This window comes from Solanum tuberosum, unplaced genomic scaffold (genome assembly GCF_000226075.1).
Source record: "Solanum tuberosum cultivar DM 1-3 516 R44 unplaced genomic scaffold, SolTub_3.0 scf00445, whole genome shotgun sequence".
NCBI classification, from domain to species: domain Eukaryota; kingdom Viridiplantae; phylum Streptophyta; class Magnoliopsida; order Solanales; family Solanaceae; genus Solanum; species Solanum tuberosum.
Genome location: NW_006239374.1, coordinates 108,269 through 125,398, shown reverse-complemented (window position 1 = coordinate 125,398; position 17,130 = coordinate 108,269). Strand labels below are relative to the sequence as shown.

Here is a 17,130-nt window from a genome sequence, read left to right as displayed (position 1 = left end):
ATTTCTGTAACTTTCCCTCTAAAAATTGTACAAACACAACCTTACGACTAACTAAAAATACTAGACTATCATCATTTATAAAACGTTAAATCATGGTATAACGTTTTCTCATAAAATTTTCAATTTGCTCAATCAAGATTGTTAAACCATGATCTAATAACAAAACATTCCTGAACTTGGGTACCTAAAATACAGGCTTTACTAACTTTTATGCCATAATATGATGTCATTTCAACTACCAAAACAACTAGACAATATATGCCTAACTTTATTTTCTTTTCACTGATACTTTAATTTGGACACTGAAAAAGGTTCTCCATATCAAAATACTTTTTTTTTTTATCAGCACAGATTTTAAGATTCTTGTTTTGTATCCATTTTGTCGTGCGCATTTGTCATTGAATTGAATTTCTAAAAGTGATCGAATCAGTTTGTGTGTACGTTAATTATTTTATCAGATATTTGCTATTGTTGAATTCCACGTCTATTGATTTAAGTATGTGTGATCCTTTTCAATCCTTTTACGAGCCAATCTTCCTAAACATAGGTATCTAAAAATTTATTGAATCTTGTTGACATAAGTGAAGCTCTAGGATAGTAACAACGGCTCAGAAATTATTTTAAATTCTAATTATGATATCCCTACTCTTTTTTTTCTTATCTTTTAAATAGTGTAATTTTTGGCTCATGTCTTTGGCTCTATCTTAGCTTAAACTAACATACTGACATGACCTATACATAGCAATCACTCATGCATATATATTAGCCTTTTTTTCTATAATCATCAATTCATCATCATATATATATATATAGACCAAATCATTATAAATAGTTAAATTTTCCAAGCCTAGTAAGGTGTATAGTAAAGCTAAACGAAGGAACATGTGACTATTTTAACTTTTTAAACAAAAATTGCGGTGGGGTTTAAAGTGTTTATTAACTAATCTTGATGTCCTTTTCAAAATTATGATGATGACCAAAAGTTCCCTGCTTTGTACGTAGCTTCTTCATATATTAAAACACTTTCTGCTGGAATAATAATAATGTTACATTTATGAACTATATTCGTTCACTTTTAATTGTGACAATTTTCTTTTTTTATAGTCAAACAATAATAATTTTGACTAACGTTTTATGATGTATTTTTTCATCATATTGATATGCAAAAAGTTGGAATTTATAGTACTTTTAGTATAGTTTTTAAATATCTAATTTTTTTGTTTAAAATATCAAATTAATGTAATCTACTTTAACTTTAAAAATTAGTTAAATTGACTTTCGAAAAACGTAAGATTACAATTAAAAATGGACAAGAGGGTATCAGTCAAAGATAATTATTACTTACTATACTTGTCATCCTAATGACTTCTTTCTTGTGTGTTGAAGGGACATAAATTTGAGTATAGTCTGAATCAATGTTTCCATGTTACCTTAACTTTTCTGTTTCATTTCCATGTTATTATTGAAATTTTTCACCTTTTTTTTTATCTTTGTTTTGCGGATTATATTTTTAAGTTTGGCTATTTAAAGTTCTTATATGCTTTATAAAATTATTGAGAGATATTTTCAACATTTTTTTGTTGCATCATCCTTTACAAAAAAAAGACAATAACAATTTAGTCAGATTGTTTCCAGAATTTAAAATTTATGAGTTCTAATAGATTTAAAGTTGTTTTGTTACTCGATCCCCAACACATATTTCTTATATTTTGAATATATTTTTCAATATAAATACAATATATGCACGAAAGTTACTAAGTTCTGAAGAACCCCCACTCAAAGCTCTAGATCCACGTGCCATTGTATTCAGGTGGATGTGATCATTTTAAGTGTCCTGCACTCTTGTCCGAGTTATAGGCACTAGGCAGAGTCAAAATTCAAAATTCATAATTTTTTTTGAGTTTTTTCCATCGAATTTATGCTTGTTTTAATTACTAGCTAAGTTAATTATTGAATATTTTACAAATTTAACAGATTATCAAACTCAAATACGAAAAAAAATAACTAAAAATTATTGAATTCATCGTCTTTCATCTTCAGTTTCTTTACCAAATGGTCTTGGTAAAATTCACATGCACTAGTTCGTTCATTAATTGTAAATGAAGCCGTTGAGATGGAGTAAATGATCTTCCTATATACATATTTATAATTTGAAAAAAGAAAACGATCGTTCATACAAAAATATAATCTCTTATATTTTATTTATTTATATATCTCTTGGTGCTATTTATTATCGATATCCTAGCTTAGATGGAATGAAAATGAAATATGAATAGGGGTATGTGGTCCTTCCCATGCTGTGAAAGTGTTAAATATTCTTACTTTCTTTTGAGTTGTCTCAATTGTTATGTTATTTACTGTCTTTAAAATGATAGTTTGTCTTCAAGATGGCTCGATTGGTTTGAAGGGTGGTTATCCACATGAATAATTCAGAATTGATCCCCTCAATGCCTCCTGAGTCAAGCATGTCGCATAGGGCTTGCCTAATGCAGTTCCCCTCTGTGTGGTTTGCAGAGGTTGTGACAGAGGTTGTATCGGCCGCGGGTTATTTTGAGGTTCCATAAAATAAAATAATAGTTTTATACAGTATAGTAAGTACCACCAAAAAACTAATTAAAGGCTCGATATATCTATTTATTAGTGAATTATTTATATGTACGTCAATTGATCAAATTATGTTAATTGATCATGTTTCTTGTTGATAGTTTTCTCTTTATTATCTTACGTATTATCGTCCAATATTTTACTTTGTTAATTTTCACATCACACCTAATAATTAATTTTGATCGGAGTAGAAATCTCTAATTTTAAGTAATGTATTGATGTTGGAGTTAGACCACAAACATTCTAACGATGAAAATGTCTACATAAAATCAAAGAAATTAAAAGAGTTCGAGGGGTGGTCTTTTTAAATCAACCAAACCTATTTCGACTATTAGGTGGTAGCGTTTTAACATTAAAAAAATGTGAAATTTGCAAAAAAAATATCTGAAAGGAAAAAAAGTTGAAAATGATATTTAAAAATTAAAGTTGTGTTTGTACATGAATATAAATTGAAATTATTTTTATTTTTTTATGAGTTAGTTAGAGTTAAATTTGTGACAGGAACGGTTTTAAATTTATTCAACTTCAAATTAAATTCAGAAAATTATCCTCTACAATTATATATTCCAAGAAAAAGTGGAAAATATTTATGGACAAATAGACTACTTAACGTAACAAGGATGACATCCCATTTTGGTTTCTAAATATGTGAGCAAATTAAATTCATTTCCAATTGCGTATAATTCTAAATTTATTTTATTTTAATTTGTGATCTCTTAATACGTGAGTAACTTAAATCACTTTTCTAATTGTGTTAGATTTAAAAGCTTTTACGTTACTTATGATCTCCATAATAGTAGTAATAATTTAATTGTGTGCATATAATCCTCCACTAAAAAAAGAAAAAATATATATTAGGTAAGTAGTCAATTCTCTTCCTATCATAAATAAATTCTTGATTGCTTCAAAAATCTATCATTCTAAATACTTCAAATTAATATTACACTATGATTTTACATGACCTAAAAGGAAAGATATGTCATAGATATTTAAGTAGTGAACATGAAAGAAATATCTATGACATATCTTTCCTTTTATATTGGTGGAAGATAGTAGATATTCAGTGAAATTAGTCTAGTTTTAAATTCTCAACGCCAACAATCAAAAGAAAATTTATGTATGAAAATTAATATTTTTAAATAATGACCTTTCCACATGATGGTTGTCCAATTAGAATGAAAACATAAATAAATTGAATTGACTCGAATTAATCTTCTTTAAAATTGATGGGTCTATAGATAGTTATTGTTTGATAAATACTTAAATTCCTTAGAACAGTGTTTGTTAATATGTCTCTATATCCTTTTATATACATTTATTACAAATTTTCATTGCCAAAAACAAATTGACAATTTAGAATATACTACATCTTTTAATATGTTAATTAATAATAAAAAGTATGTGTGACATTATATAGATATTTTGGGAAGAAAAATCATTGGCCACAAATCTATCCCTGTGGTCATGTTCACTGTTAAGCAATTTCCAACTGGCACTCATTTATAAGCACCGATCACCTACCATATTAAAAATGAATATTGATATATTTAATACATTTAATATTTTATTACTATTATTCTTGTATTTTTCCAAAACATATTTTATAAAACATTTTTCTTAAGCGAAGGGTCCATTAAAAATAACATTATTAGGGATAATATTATTGGCTTATATTCCACCTTTCGCAAACCTCATTAAATATATATTTTATTATTACTACTTTATATGTTACCAAATATTAATACTAATATTTACTTATAAGTTGTGAATTCAAATCGTAAAATGAATCCTAATATTTGCATCAGAAAATTCCTGTGGGAACAAAACCAATAGATACTTTAGCGGAAAGTTAAGCCAAAATAAGTGTTAAACAAAAATCTTAAATGAGAATATACATACCTTATTTCATCAAATGACCAATTCTTATTGTCTAGTATGTTTATCATTCCTGGCAAACTAGTCTCGTCCAATTCGAGTGTTTCAGAGGAACCTTCATCCCCTATTATTGTTCTCTTAATGATGTATTGTATGATTCCGGCGTAAAGCCCTTTGGTATTTGTAAAGGATAGACTATTGTTTTATTCGATCATGATATAACCTGTAATCGACAAATAGTTTCGACGTGAAGCCCTTTACTTATAAGTCATGAACTGATAAAATTAATACTAATATTTACATAAAAAAATATTTATTTATATTATACAGTCGTCTGCTGTGCTTCACACAACTACAATTAATTGTTTAATGATAAGTACCAGCTACTCTGGCAACATTTTTTGCATTAAAAATGACAAATGAAAGGAACTTAAGAAGAAAAAAAGGGACCCTTTCTTTTAATTTCTTTCACAAATCTTTATGAGTAATTGAAAAGTCATAACTTTTCTCTTTTTCTGGAATGAACTTCATAATGGCATTTTAAAGCTTATATGTTATTAATACATTATATCCGGGGATCCAAATGATCATTATTACTCTTTAAATATTTATCATGTTTTTTTATTGAAAAAATTATATAAAATAGTAAATTATTAATTTAAATTAAATGCTATAACCATAATTTTATTTAATTCTAATTCGTAGTAAAAATTTGTCATTCGCCTCTCTCCCCAGAAATCTCGCTCACGCCTCTCTCACTTTTATACAAACACAAATGTATAAATTGCATTTGTGTTTGTATAATGTGAGAGAAAACTGTATATACAAATACAAATACATATATTTCCGTCCTATACACTTATAATTATACAAATACAGATATTTCCCTATCTGTTCTCTTTTGCCTTTCTCTCTTTCTCGCTTTATACAAACACAAATTATAGAAATTACAATGTATAATTTGTGTTGTATAAAGCGAGAGAGAGATTTGATATACAAATGTTTTATTTCGATTCAATTGTATACAAATTCAAATTTATGCAGATATACAAACACAATCATAGATACATATACAGAGTAGTTACATATATACAATTATCTAACCGATATACATATACAATCGTTGCGTTTTTATACAAACGAATGTCTGTCTGCGATTTATACAAATCTGATGCTCCATAGCAAACATAAAATTTGCTATGAAGCGCAATTATACAAACTATAGCTATAGCATACAAATATGATTTTTATGTTTGCTAAACCTAAAATTTACTCTTTTTTATTTATATGTTCCTTCGAAAAAATAATTAGGGAATATGTTTAACTCTCTTCTGTTAAATATATATATCCATTTCATGTTCCTAATTGAGATGTTGAAACATATATATTTAATAAAAACGATAATTATTTTGAGACACATTTAAATATGCAACCTTTCTTTGAGGTTGTTAGGGGTGAGCGTCCGGTATTCGATCGAGATTTTTAAATTTTGTGTTTGATAAATTCGGTAATTGATAGTTAAAAATAGATACTATTAAATATCAAATATTTAAAATTCGGTCAATAAATTAAACTTCGATTTGATATAGTATTAGGTAATATCGTATTGAAGTTGTAGTCAATTGTACAACTAAGTTAGTATTATTTCTTCAATCATTTCTATTTTTTAATGTGGAGGCACGATACAATAGAAGATCAACAAGTAAGAAGACATCAAGAAAAGTAAATTGATACCATTAATTGATAAATGACCTTCCATTAAGTCAATAATTTGTTATTCGGAAAATACCGAATACCAAATGGTATTAGTGTCTCATACCAAACTCAAACTCAGATACCATAATTTTAAGATTTTACTCCCAAATACCATACCGAATACCGAATTGTTGGATACTAAATTATCAAAAAATTTAATTTGATAATTTAATTTTCGATATTTTATGCCTAGTCGTTGAAGTTGCTTCATCTATCTTTTCTCCTTTAGGCTTTATGTGGTCTTGATTGTTGAGACAAATAATCATGAAAAAAACATTTGCTTTTATCATTTGTATTATTCTTTTTGTCCTATCCGGAGACAAATCTAGAATTTATAGGTAATTATTTTAGAATAAATGTAATCTCATTATATTTTTTAAAATGATTCTTGAATATGTACACATAGGTCTGAACTGAAATAATGTTAAAACCCATCCTTGGTGAAATATTGTTGGGTCAATGATTCTTATGAGGGGGATTTTCACACTTGTGTGTGTTGGGGGTGGGGTGTGAGTGTGTGTTGATTTTGTGCATTTGTTTCTTTTAGAAGTTGACTCTTTTATATTGACCAAGTGCTTTGTATCTCTTTTGACCTTATATGTTATTCTCATTTTAGCTTTAATAAATTTTCTTTTTATAATCATACAAATATTATGACATGTTTAAAATTATAAGGTTCGAAGGTTCTATAAGTATGTAAATATTATTATTCCATATTTAAATCACTAATTTCAAAATCTTTATTTTTTACTTATTTCGTGTTGATTTGAACTATGTCAAATAAATTAAAACAAATGAAATAGTAGTAAGCTTATGTTTGACCATTGAAGTTGAAACTTGAAAATTTGAGTTTTTGAAATTTGAAGTTTTGTGAGTGGAAGTCCCAAAAACTGACTCAAATAGCAAACCAGTTTTGAAAATATTTGAAGATCAGATTTTCAAAATCTAATCGAATTTCATAATCAAACAAATATTTAAAGATAATTTTTTTAAATCTATGATAAAATGCTAACTAAATATCTGATGAAATAATTGAGATGTACGCCAAACTTACTAGAATAGCATCATTATAAAGAAAAAAAAATGAAAATGGTAAAAGTAGCACAAAATAATAACCAAAAAGGGAAAAAAAAAACTTATCTTGATTAACCACAATAACTTCAATAACCCCACCCCTGCAAAAAGAGTAAAAAGAGAAAAAGAAACTTTTGTAAGACTCATTCAATTCAACCTATATTTTTTTTTTGTTTTTCATTTCATTGATCTTTTAGGTACCTATCTGTCTATAAGAAAAAAAGAGTGTTTGGTGAGTAGTGATGTTAATGGTGGCTTGGTTGGTGAATAGAATAAATGCTTCTGTTCTTGCAACAGACCCTACCATATGATGCATACTCACACTGTAGTGATAGTGAACCCTCACAAAACCATGACATATAACAAATTGGCTTCTCCTTTTGTTTGTTATCACTAAAAAAAGAAAACAATTTAAGTATATACTAATTACTTTTTTCCTATATTAATCCATCAAATTTATGATCAAAGAATTAGGTGAGATAGTAAGTTTCAAAATTGTTGTTGCACTCGTATCGTATCTTTTTAAGATATAGTACTATTTTTTGAAGGATCTGACATATATCTGTGTGTACTTCGTGTAATTTTGTATACATACAGTTCGTATGATCTTGTTATATGCATATATACACTTTACTTTTGAAGGACTATACATATAATACATTGACGTTTTTGAAGAGTAGGTGAGTCAAAGATTTAAAGTCAGTTAGTTCGAGTGATCTTATATATATATATATATATATATCATAAGATACAGTTAATGCGAGTTTACTTTTGAAGGACCCCACACGAAGTTATCGACATTTTTGGAGGATGAACATACACAAATTAAGAATTTAGAGTCAGTCCGTCAATCTGAGTGATCTCGTATATATATATACACACACTTTACTATCACAATCAACAACATTTTTTTTTGAAGGATGAACATACATAAATTAAGAATTTAGAGTCAGTTAAGTGATCATATATACATCTTAAAACATGATTCGTGTAATCTTATTACATAAATATGTCTTACTTTTTGATATATATATATATAATTAAAAATAATAATAAATTCAGTTGAACCCGTAAAACTCGCCCTAAATCTTGATTCTTGAGTGTGGTTAAAAAGGAGGAAGATGACCATGTGGAGACAACCGTCAAAATATTTCAGCAGTTTCTCTATTAAAAAAAACTGGCAGACCAACAACCTTTTTCAGCAAAGCCAGGCATTTTCACCTTGCATCCCACTAGTTTAGTACTCTATTTTGCATGTCATTGCCAGCCAGATTAGTAATTGCAGCTCTAAAAAATTCATTTTTTTTTTGTATTGGGGTTCTTTCTTCTTAAGCCCACTTTCTTGAAATCTTCATTTTTTCTTGAAATTCTGCAAAATTATAGAATTTAGGGTTATTAACTCCAACACCAACACCAACCCAGATATACAAAATACCCAAAGTTCCAAACTTTATTGTTTCCTTCAAGAAAAGAGTACCAAATCACAGAATTTCAAGCTATACCCAATAAATGCACTTTAATTTCTTTCTTGTTTTAAGAAGATACTGAGTATTAAAAATGCTTTTGTTTAGTCAAGATCGAAATCTTGTATTTTTGATAATTGAACCCCATTTGAGAAAAGGCAAAAGGGTGTCTGGAGGAGTTGAGATCAAGAACTTTCAAGATTGGATCCAGCAATGATAATGTTTGAGTGTCTGTGCTGGGGAACATGAGAAAATTAGGTACATTTGTTCATTGTGTTGTTCTTGTTTGGTGTTTTTGTTTGCTTGAATTGGAATTGGTATCTCCCATCACTGAAAAGGAGATCCTGCTTCAATTCAAGGGTAACATTTCTAGTGACCCTTTTAATAGTTTAGCTTCTTGGGATCCTAATGGAACACCTTGCTTAGACTTTAGTGGTGTTTTCTGCAATTCTGTTGGAAATGTGGTGAAGATTGTGTTGTGGAATACTAGTCTTGGTGGGGTTCTCTCCCCTGCCTTGGCAGAACTTAAGTCTTTGCGCATCCTTACCTTGTTTGGGAACCAATTCACTGGCAATATTCCTGCAGAGTATGGGGGGATTGATTCATTGTGGAAGATTAACTTCAGCTCTAATGCCTTTTCTGGTTCAATTCCTGAGTTTCTTGGGGATTTATCAAATATAAGGTTCCTTGATTTGTCAAGAAATGTGTATAGTGGTGAAATTCCTGTGTCTTTGTTTATGAATTGTAACAAAACAAGGTTCATTTCCTTGTCACATAACAATCTTTCAGGTCCAATTCCAGCATCAATTGGAAACTGTCAGAGTCTTGAAGGAATAGACTTGTCTTTTAATGGTCTTAGTGGAAGTTTACCTTCACAAATTTGTGACATTCCAGGATTAGTGTACTTGTCTGTGAGGAGCAATGCACTATCAGGACTTGTTCAAGAACAGGTTTCTCCATGTCAAAGGTTGGAGCTTTTGGATCTTGGTAGCAATGACTTCTCTGGTTTGGCTCCTTTTGGGGTTCTTGAGCTGGTGAATCTTACATATTTCAATGTTTCAAGTAATGGTTTTGAAGGGGAGATTGTTAACTCTGGGACTTGTAGTCAGCGACTGGAAGTGTTGGATGTTTCAAGGAATATTTTTTTTGGTGAAATTCCCTTGAGCATCTCGAAATGCAGCGCGTTGAAGTACTTGGACATGGCATATAACAGAATTAATGGAAGTATCCCTATTGAGCTTGCAGATTTGAATAGCCTTTCCGTTATGCGATTGGGTGATAATTTGTTAGGTGGGACAATCCCAACGGAGCTTGGTAGTATCGAATGGCTTGCAGTTTTGGACCTCCATAATCTCACCCTATTTGGTGAAATCCCAAATGAGATAAGCAACTGCAAGCTTCTTCTTCAACTGTGAGTATATCACCATCTTAGTTTAATTTGTTTTATTTCATCATTGCTCTGATCTGGAATTGAACCGTCTAATATTTGCTGCAGGGATCTATCTGGGAATCTTTTAGTAGGAGAAATACCACAAAACCTGTACAACTTGTCAAACCTTGTATATCTTGACTTACATCATAACCAACTGAATGGAAGTATTCCATCAACCATTGGAAATTTGTCTAACTTGCACTTTTTGGATTTATCACAAAATCTGCTATCTGGGTCAATCCCTGTTGCTCTTGGGGATTTGCAAAATTTAACTCATTTTAATGTATCTTACAACCTTTTATCTGGTGCTATTCCCTCAATTGAGAGCATCAAGAAGTTTGGACCCTCTGCCTTTTTTCATAATAGTGGTCTTTGTGGTGATCCTTTAGAAGTTTCATGCTCTGCCAGTGGCACTACTCCTGCAAAAGGGAAACCAAAATTGAGTGTCTCAGCTATTGTTGCTATTGTCGCTGCTTCAATAATCCTTACAGGCGTTTGTCTGATAACCATCATCAATATGAAGGCTCGACGGAGAAGGAGGAGAGAAGATGAAACATTCGTTGTAGAGAGCACGCCACTGGCTTCAACAGATTCAAATGTCATTATAGGAAAGTTGGTTCTTTTCAGCAAGACTTTGCCTTCAAAATATGAGGACTGGGAGGCTGGCACAAAAGCCTTGCTAGACAAGGAGTCTTTGATTGGTGGGGGGACAATTGGATCAGTTTACAGAACTTCCTTTGAAGGTGGTGTATCAATTGCAGTGAAAAAGCTCGAGACATTGGGGAGAATCAGAAATCAAGATGAATTTGAGCATGAAGTTGGCCGGTTAGGGACCCTTCAGCACCCCAATCTTGTTGCTTTACAAGGGTACTACTGGTCCTCTAGCATGCAGTTAATATTGTCGGAGTTTGTTCCAAATGGAAACCTATACGACAATTTACATGGACTTAGTTATCCTGGAACTAGCACTGGTGCTGGTAACCCAGAATTGAATTGGCCAAGAAGGTTTCAGATAGCAGTTGGAACAGCTCGAGCACTCACATATCTTCACCATGATTGCAAACCTCCAGTCCTTCATCTTAATGTCAAGTCCACTAATATACTCCTGGATACAAACTATGAAGCCAAATTGACTGATTATGGCCTGAGTAGGTTCCTTCCCCTGCTGGATAACTATGGACTAACCAAGTTTCACAATGCAGTTGGTTATGTTGCACCAGAGTTGGCGCAAAGTCTGAGACTAAGTGATAAATGTGACGTTTACAGTTTTGGGGTGATTCTGCTGGAGTTGGTCACTGGGAGGAAACCAGTAGAGAGCCCAGTAGCAAATGAAGTGGTGGTCTTGTGTGAATATGTTAGAGGATTGATAGAAAGGGGTGCTGCTTCAGACTGTTTCGATAGAAGTTTGAGGGGCTTTGCAGAAAATGAGCTGATTCAGGTAATGAAGTTAGGCTTGATTTGTACTTCTGAAATATCCTCAAGGAGACCTAGCATGGCTGAGGTAGTGCAGGTTCTTGAGTCCATCAGGAATGGCTTGGGATCATAGTAAAGAATCAGTAGAGCCATAAGACTATTTGAAACAGCAGCTGTTCATAGAATGAGAAGAAAGCAGTCTAGCTGTTGTGCTAGACTCACTTCTCATGAGATTTGATGAGGGAATCAGAAAGGGTCTCAAATAAGAGAGACGCGCAGACCAATTAATAGTATCAGTCATATTCTTGAATTTGGAATCAGAGTGATTAGGAGGTGACAGCTTTTGGTACAAAGAGAAGATTCTTTAGTATTTGATTTGTGATTCTTTTAATCAATTGGTCATTGTAAGTTTACAATAAAGCAATTCTTTTCCTGTAAGATGCAAAGGTATTTTGATGTCTCATATGCAGCTTGGCAACTGCTTTTTATAACCATTCAATATTGCTCTTCATTTACTGTTAAGAATTACCTTTGACATGCATATATCAACAACCTTTGAAGGGATGAAAGAAATCGATTCATTTCTCGAATTACATATCTAGTGCTAACACAAGAATGAATGTGAACAAATAATGAGTCCATACATCTACCTGTAACTATACAACAATGAGATAATAAGAAAATATCAAGATTTAAGACCGACCTTATTGACACAAAGAATTTGGAAATGGATTTCATTTGAAGCCATTTCTACATGCTATATGTTTTTCCTTGCATCAACTTTGACTGCTAATTTAGCTATCTTCAAAATCCATAAACTGGGAGGAGGAATGCATTTGTGAAAATGACAGTTGGAGAGGACCAAGAACACACTTCTGGAATCATCTGCATACAATCTGGCTTTTTTTTGTTTGTTTTCTCTTCATGTAGTTCTCAGTGCTGCTGCATTCTGATCTCATTATCCGAACATTGATAACTTATGGATCCATTAAATCACATAACACGCGACCCTTAAAATCTCTGCATAAGTTTTGGACCTTTGGTTACGGTTTACTGTAAGGGATCATATCATTAGCAACTTAACTCAGAGACTTACGTAACTCCAAAACTTTCTGGATACGTTGCATAACTGTGGAAATGTCCTTCTCACTTAATGTCGAAAAACATAACCTGAACCACCCAGGTTCAACACAGTGGCAGGAAGAACCAGGAGTTGCATTGATCTTAGCTACATTTAGTAGATTATCCCAAAGCTCAATCTCACCCTTCTCATTATACGACCGAATTAACCTGCTCATGTCAGCCCAACAATAGAAACCCCCACTACTTTTGGTGCACTCAATTCCCAGCTGCTTCAATCCACTGACAAATAGAGAAGACATCTTTCTTAGCCTCTCTCTGTTCTTTTTGATAAATTGTTGTACAAACTTTGCATCTGATAGCATCTGGATGATTAAATGCTGTGTTGGGGCTGAAATGGATGAGAATCTTGTCAACTTTTTCGCAGCAGCTAGAACATTTTCATTGCAAGAATATATGACCCCCACCCTGAAACCAGGAAGAGAAAGGTCCTTAGAGAGACCATACACAATGTGTACCCTGCTCCTGTCAAAATCTTCAGAATCAATTATCTCTGCTATGCTGACAAATTCTTCACGTCCATAAGTTGACCCTGCCAAGATTTCATTGGATATTACATGGATGTTCTTCTCAGTTGCAAAGTCTAAGAGGTTATAAAGTGTCTCCCTAGAGAAAATATTTCCCACAGGATTTGAGGGGTTAGAAATGATAATCCCTCGTACTTTAAGGCCACGTTTCTTAGCTTGGTTAAAAGCTCGGTCAAGAGCGTCAATGCTCAAGTTAAAGTTGTCTGCACTGCGGCAAGGAACAGGTATAATCTCCACTCCAGTTCTCCATTTGACATCCCTATCAAGACTGCAAACGCATTGAGCTCATTTTATACACTATATACGTAAAGATGACCAAAAGATTGAAATTTATTTGGGAAGGAGAATAAAACTCACTCAGGATAATATGGTGAGGGAACAAGAAAAGCATTTCCAGGATCAGCTAGGCAGAAGCTCAGTATCTCAAGCGCAGGAGCGGCACCACCAGTTAGAACCATCTGCGAGGGGCTGAAGGACACTGATCTCTCCAGAGCTTGAGACATAAATTCTCCCACAGCCTGCATACAGGTGAGGAAACATGAAAATCAATTCAAAGAGATACCATAAATAATGTAGAATCACACAAAACACCTATTGTTTTTATGAATCGATCTTCATAGTGGCTCAAGGATGATTTCATATATTGCTGTTATACAATTCTCAAACCCACAATTTTAAAAGGTAAATCCATCAGATCATCTCCCACCCTAGGATACCCGATGACAAAGGTAGCCACTCATATTTCAAAGAGGCCAAAATTGCCTTCCATCTTCAACAGATACTGCAAATCTAGCAATAGATCCTTCAACAGGTTACACAATGATGAGTATCGAGGTGAGTATTTGTCAAGGAAATGATAGATCACCTCTCAGAACAACTGAGTCCATTATTCACTATTAACTTGCTTATAACGAAAACCATGCAAAGTAAAGCAGGTTAAACTATTCTCTTATGTGCTCAAACTAGATTTTTTATCATATCACACTGCAAGGGATCCTATTGTTCCGGTCAGGACAAACATAACTCAGAAAATCATCAAATGCTGAAACAGCATAAATGACTGAGCTAGATCAACAATAATTATGAATTTCCAACTCAAGTTTTACCAATGTAACGCTCAACTAGGAGAAGATATTTACCACAAAAAAACACCCCCATCCCTCTGGATACTGTTTCAATGCTTTGGCTGGTCAAACACATTTTCAGGTTTCAAAATTTTCCTATCATTTCTCTTCTTTTGTATTTTAACCTCCTTTATTAGACAATCATGGGCTCCAAAAGCTCAAGAAAAAAATCAAAACATTCAGAACCGTGTTTATTTTTCAAAGTGTTGCTTAGCGTCGATAGCGTAGAAGTTAGAGCATTGACGAACTTTTCAGAAGTTAATTGGCACTGTAAAATGAACGTGAAGCTTATTCAATGCTTTTCCTTATGTTTGTTGCACTTTATAGACTTAGAAAGCTAAAGACGGGACATACTAAAACCTTGTATACAATAGGTAATTTTGGGATTGTCAAATGCCATAACCAATCCCGCATCCAGGGGTTCACATTTCAAATTAAACCAGCTATAAAGCACACTGGACTAGCGGATGGGTGATTGATATGGAGTAACTGTTACACAAGCATATGAACATAACATTTTTGAAATTATATGGACATGACATGAGCCCATCCTAGGTTACAACTATAAACTAATACCACCCAAATAGGTATCTCGTTGATTTAATCCTATAGTCTAAACTCAAAGTAGCAACTTTAAATTATACATACAAACTTTTTCAAGTAAATTTTTTGTTCAATTTCCTTCTCTAGCCTGTAAAAACTATAACCATATGAACAACTACTAGTACTTTATTAGTTCAAGAAGAACATATTATATCCAATACATGTCAACATTATATCAACAAACAAGTCACTAGTAGTGTGCAAGGAAAAATCAAAAAGCTTACCACTTTCAACTCCAACAACCCATCAAATGGCTGATAAGTAGCTATTCCGGTTATACTCGAATCTTGAGTCATCATCCATCTTGACACATTTTCTGCAAGCCATTCTTGAACTAAATCCAATGACAACTATAACCATACAAATAGAGACAAAATTCAAAATCATTGAAACAACAAACAAAAGTAGATTCCCCAACAAGAAATGTACTGCATTTGGTACATTTCTCTAGAAAATGATTCAATATATCCAAACATTCAAAATTATTAGTACCTTGTTTTCTGCTAATCCTAGCTGAATAACACCATCTGGATTACTTGACTCATCATAAGGGTCTTCAGAAGCTCTTTTCAATCCAACATAGTAAGGGCTACTATCAATTTGTTTTGAAATAATCGAATTAGCTCTAGCAGATACCTGAGATTGCCCAGTAGTTCCCTTCGGTGACAGTAAAACACGTGAGTGAACCCTTTGTAACCCAGACCCAGAAGACACTTCCGGCAAATGGGTCGACGACGTTGACCTCGCCGGAGCCGTAGATTCGCCGTTATTGTCACCACCGGAGGAACGATTTCGTTTTAGGTAGAGTTGCCAAAAATAGAAAAGAGCACAGGGTATAACTGAACCTAAGAAAAGACCACCCCGACCTTGAACTACACCTTGTAAGGGTACTATCACCCTCATCGCCGTCGTGGCTCCTCCTCCGTCTCTGCCGCCGGCGCCGCCAGTTGAAATGGTTGTTGTTGTTGTTCTAGTTGGTGAACGGTCTCGTGACCTTGTCATAACTGTGACATAGTGGGGGCAGAGAGAAAGACGTCACCTTGTCGGAGTATGACGTCAGTCAGCTATCTGACCGGCGAGACGGTGGACGGAGAGTACGAAGGGAGGTGAGTGATGGAGAAGAGATTTGGAGAAAATGGTGGCAAATAGTTGGTCGAATTATTATTTATCTTTTTGTCCGCCTAAAGTTGTTTATTTTTTTGTTGTTATAATAAGAAAAAAATAATAATTTTCGCGGTTTACCCGTGACCGTAGACATATAATATACTTGTTGAGATTTGCCTCCGGGTTTAGGTCACATATTCGAGTTGTATGAGTTAAATTATTTTCAAAAATGATTATGAGTTTTGAAGCGAAGCTAAATTTAAATAGTTGACGTTGGTAATTGTTGATAATTGATGGTGATTATATAAAATTATGGCTAACAGTGGTGACAGTTGATGTGAGCAAGATGATAACGGTAAATGAATAGAGTTTAGTGAACTTACATCTTTATAGAAATTCTTGAATAGATATTCTAATGAATGACTTTATCATATTTTTTAATTATTTTGATTTATTCAGATTCATGAAATAGTTGTAACATATGGAAGAATAAGTTGATGATTAAGATCTAAATAGGTAAGATTCAAATCTAATAAATAAATAAATTTAATAACTGAGATTTGAATAATTTAAAGTAAAATGCAAACAAATGTGCACTAATTATCCCTTAAGCCTCTTAACCCCACATTGGCCTAACTATCTTTTGTCTATCTTGAATGAGTAATAATGGCCTCACTATCTTTTGACTATCTTGATTGAGTATATAATAACTAGTAAGTGTTAGAGGGACCTTTTAGAAAATTATATAGACCGTTAATTAATTAAGAGGAAATTCAAAAATAACAGCTAAAAGGTTTTAAACTTTCTAGATGCTTATTTGGACTAATTTTTTAATAGATAAAACAATATTTTTTAAATATTGAATGAAGTACTCTACTACTCCTTTTGTCCCTAATTACTTGTCCACTTTTGAATTGACACTCCTATTAAGAAAACAATGATTGTTATAGAGAGCTTACCATTTTATCCCTATTAATTATGAAATAAATGAATTAAAAACTTAAGGGTTTCAAGAA

At 32.5% G+C, this 17,130-nt stretch overlaps 2 protein-coding genes across 2 annotated transcripts; one reads left to right on the top strand and one right to left on the bottom strand.

Moving 5' to 3' along the window:
• The first annotated feature begins 8,384 nt into the window (after positions 1 to 8,384).
• Positions 8,385 to 12,299, top strand: LOC102584147 (probable LRR receptor-like serine/threonine-protein kinase At1g12460). Its single transcript, XM_015303570.1, has 2 exons — positions 8,385 to 10,182; positions 10,267 to 12,299. Exons 1-2 carry the CDS (start codon positions 9,017 to 9,019, stop codon positions 11,747 to 11,749), a joined length of 2,649 nt encoding a protein of 882 aa, XP_015159056.1. The 5' UTR covers positions 8,385 to 9,016; the 3' UTR covers positions 11,750 to 12,299.
• LOC102600659 (probable aminotransferase ACS10) lies at positions 12,183 to 16,196 on the bottom strand. Its single transcript, XM_006363647.2, has 4 exons — positions 15,503 to 16,196; positions 15,235 to 15,360; positions 13,641 to 13,801; positions 12,183 to 13,551 (listed from the first exon to the last, which is right to left on the bottom strand). Exons 1-4 carry the CDS (start codon positions 16,010 to 16,012, stop codon positions 12,696 to 12,698), a joined length of 1,653 nt encoding a protein of 550 aa, XP_006363709.1. The 5' UTR covers positions 16,013 to 16,196; the 3' UTR covers positions 12,183 to 12,695.
• Between the last annotated feature and the right edge of the window lie 934 nt (positions 16,197 to 17,130).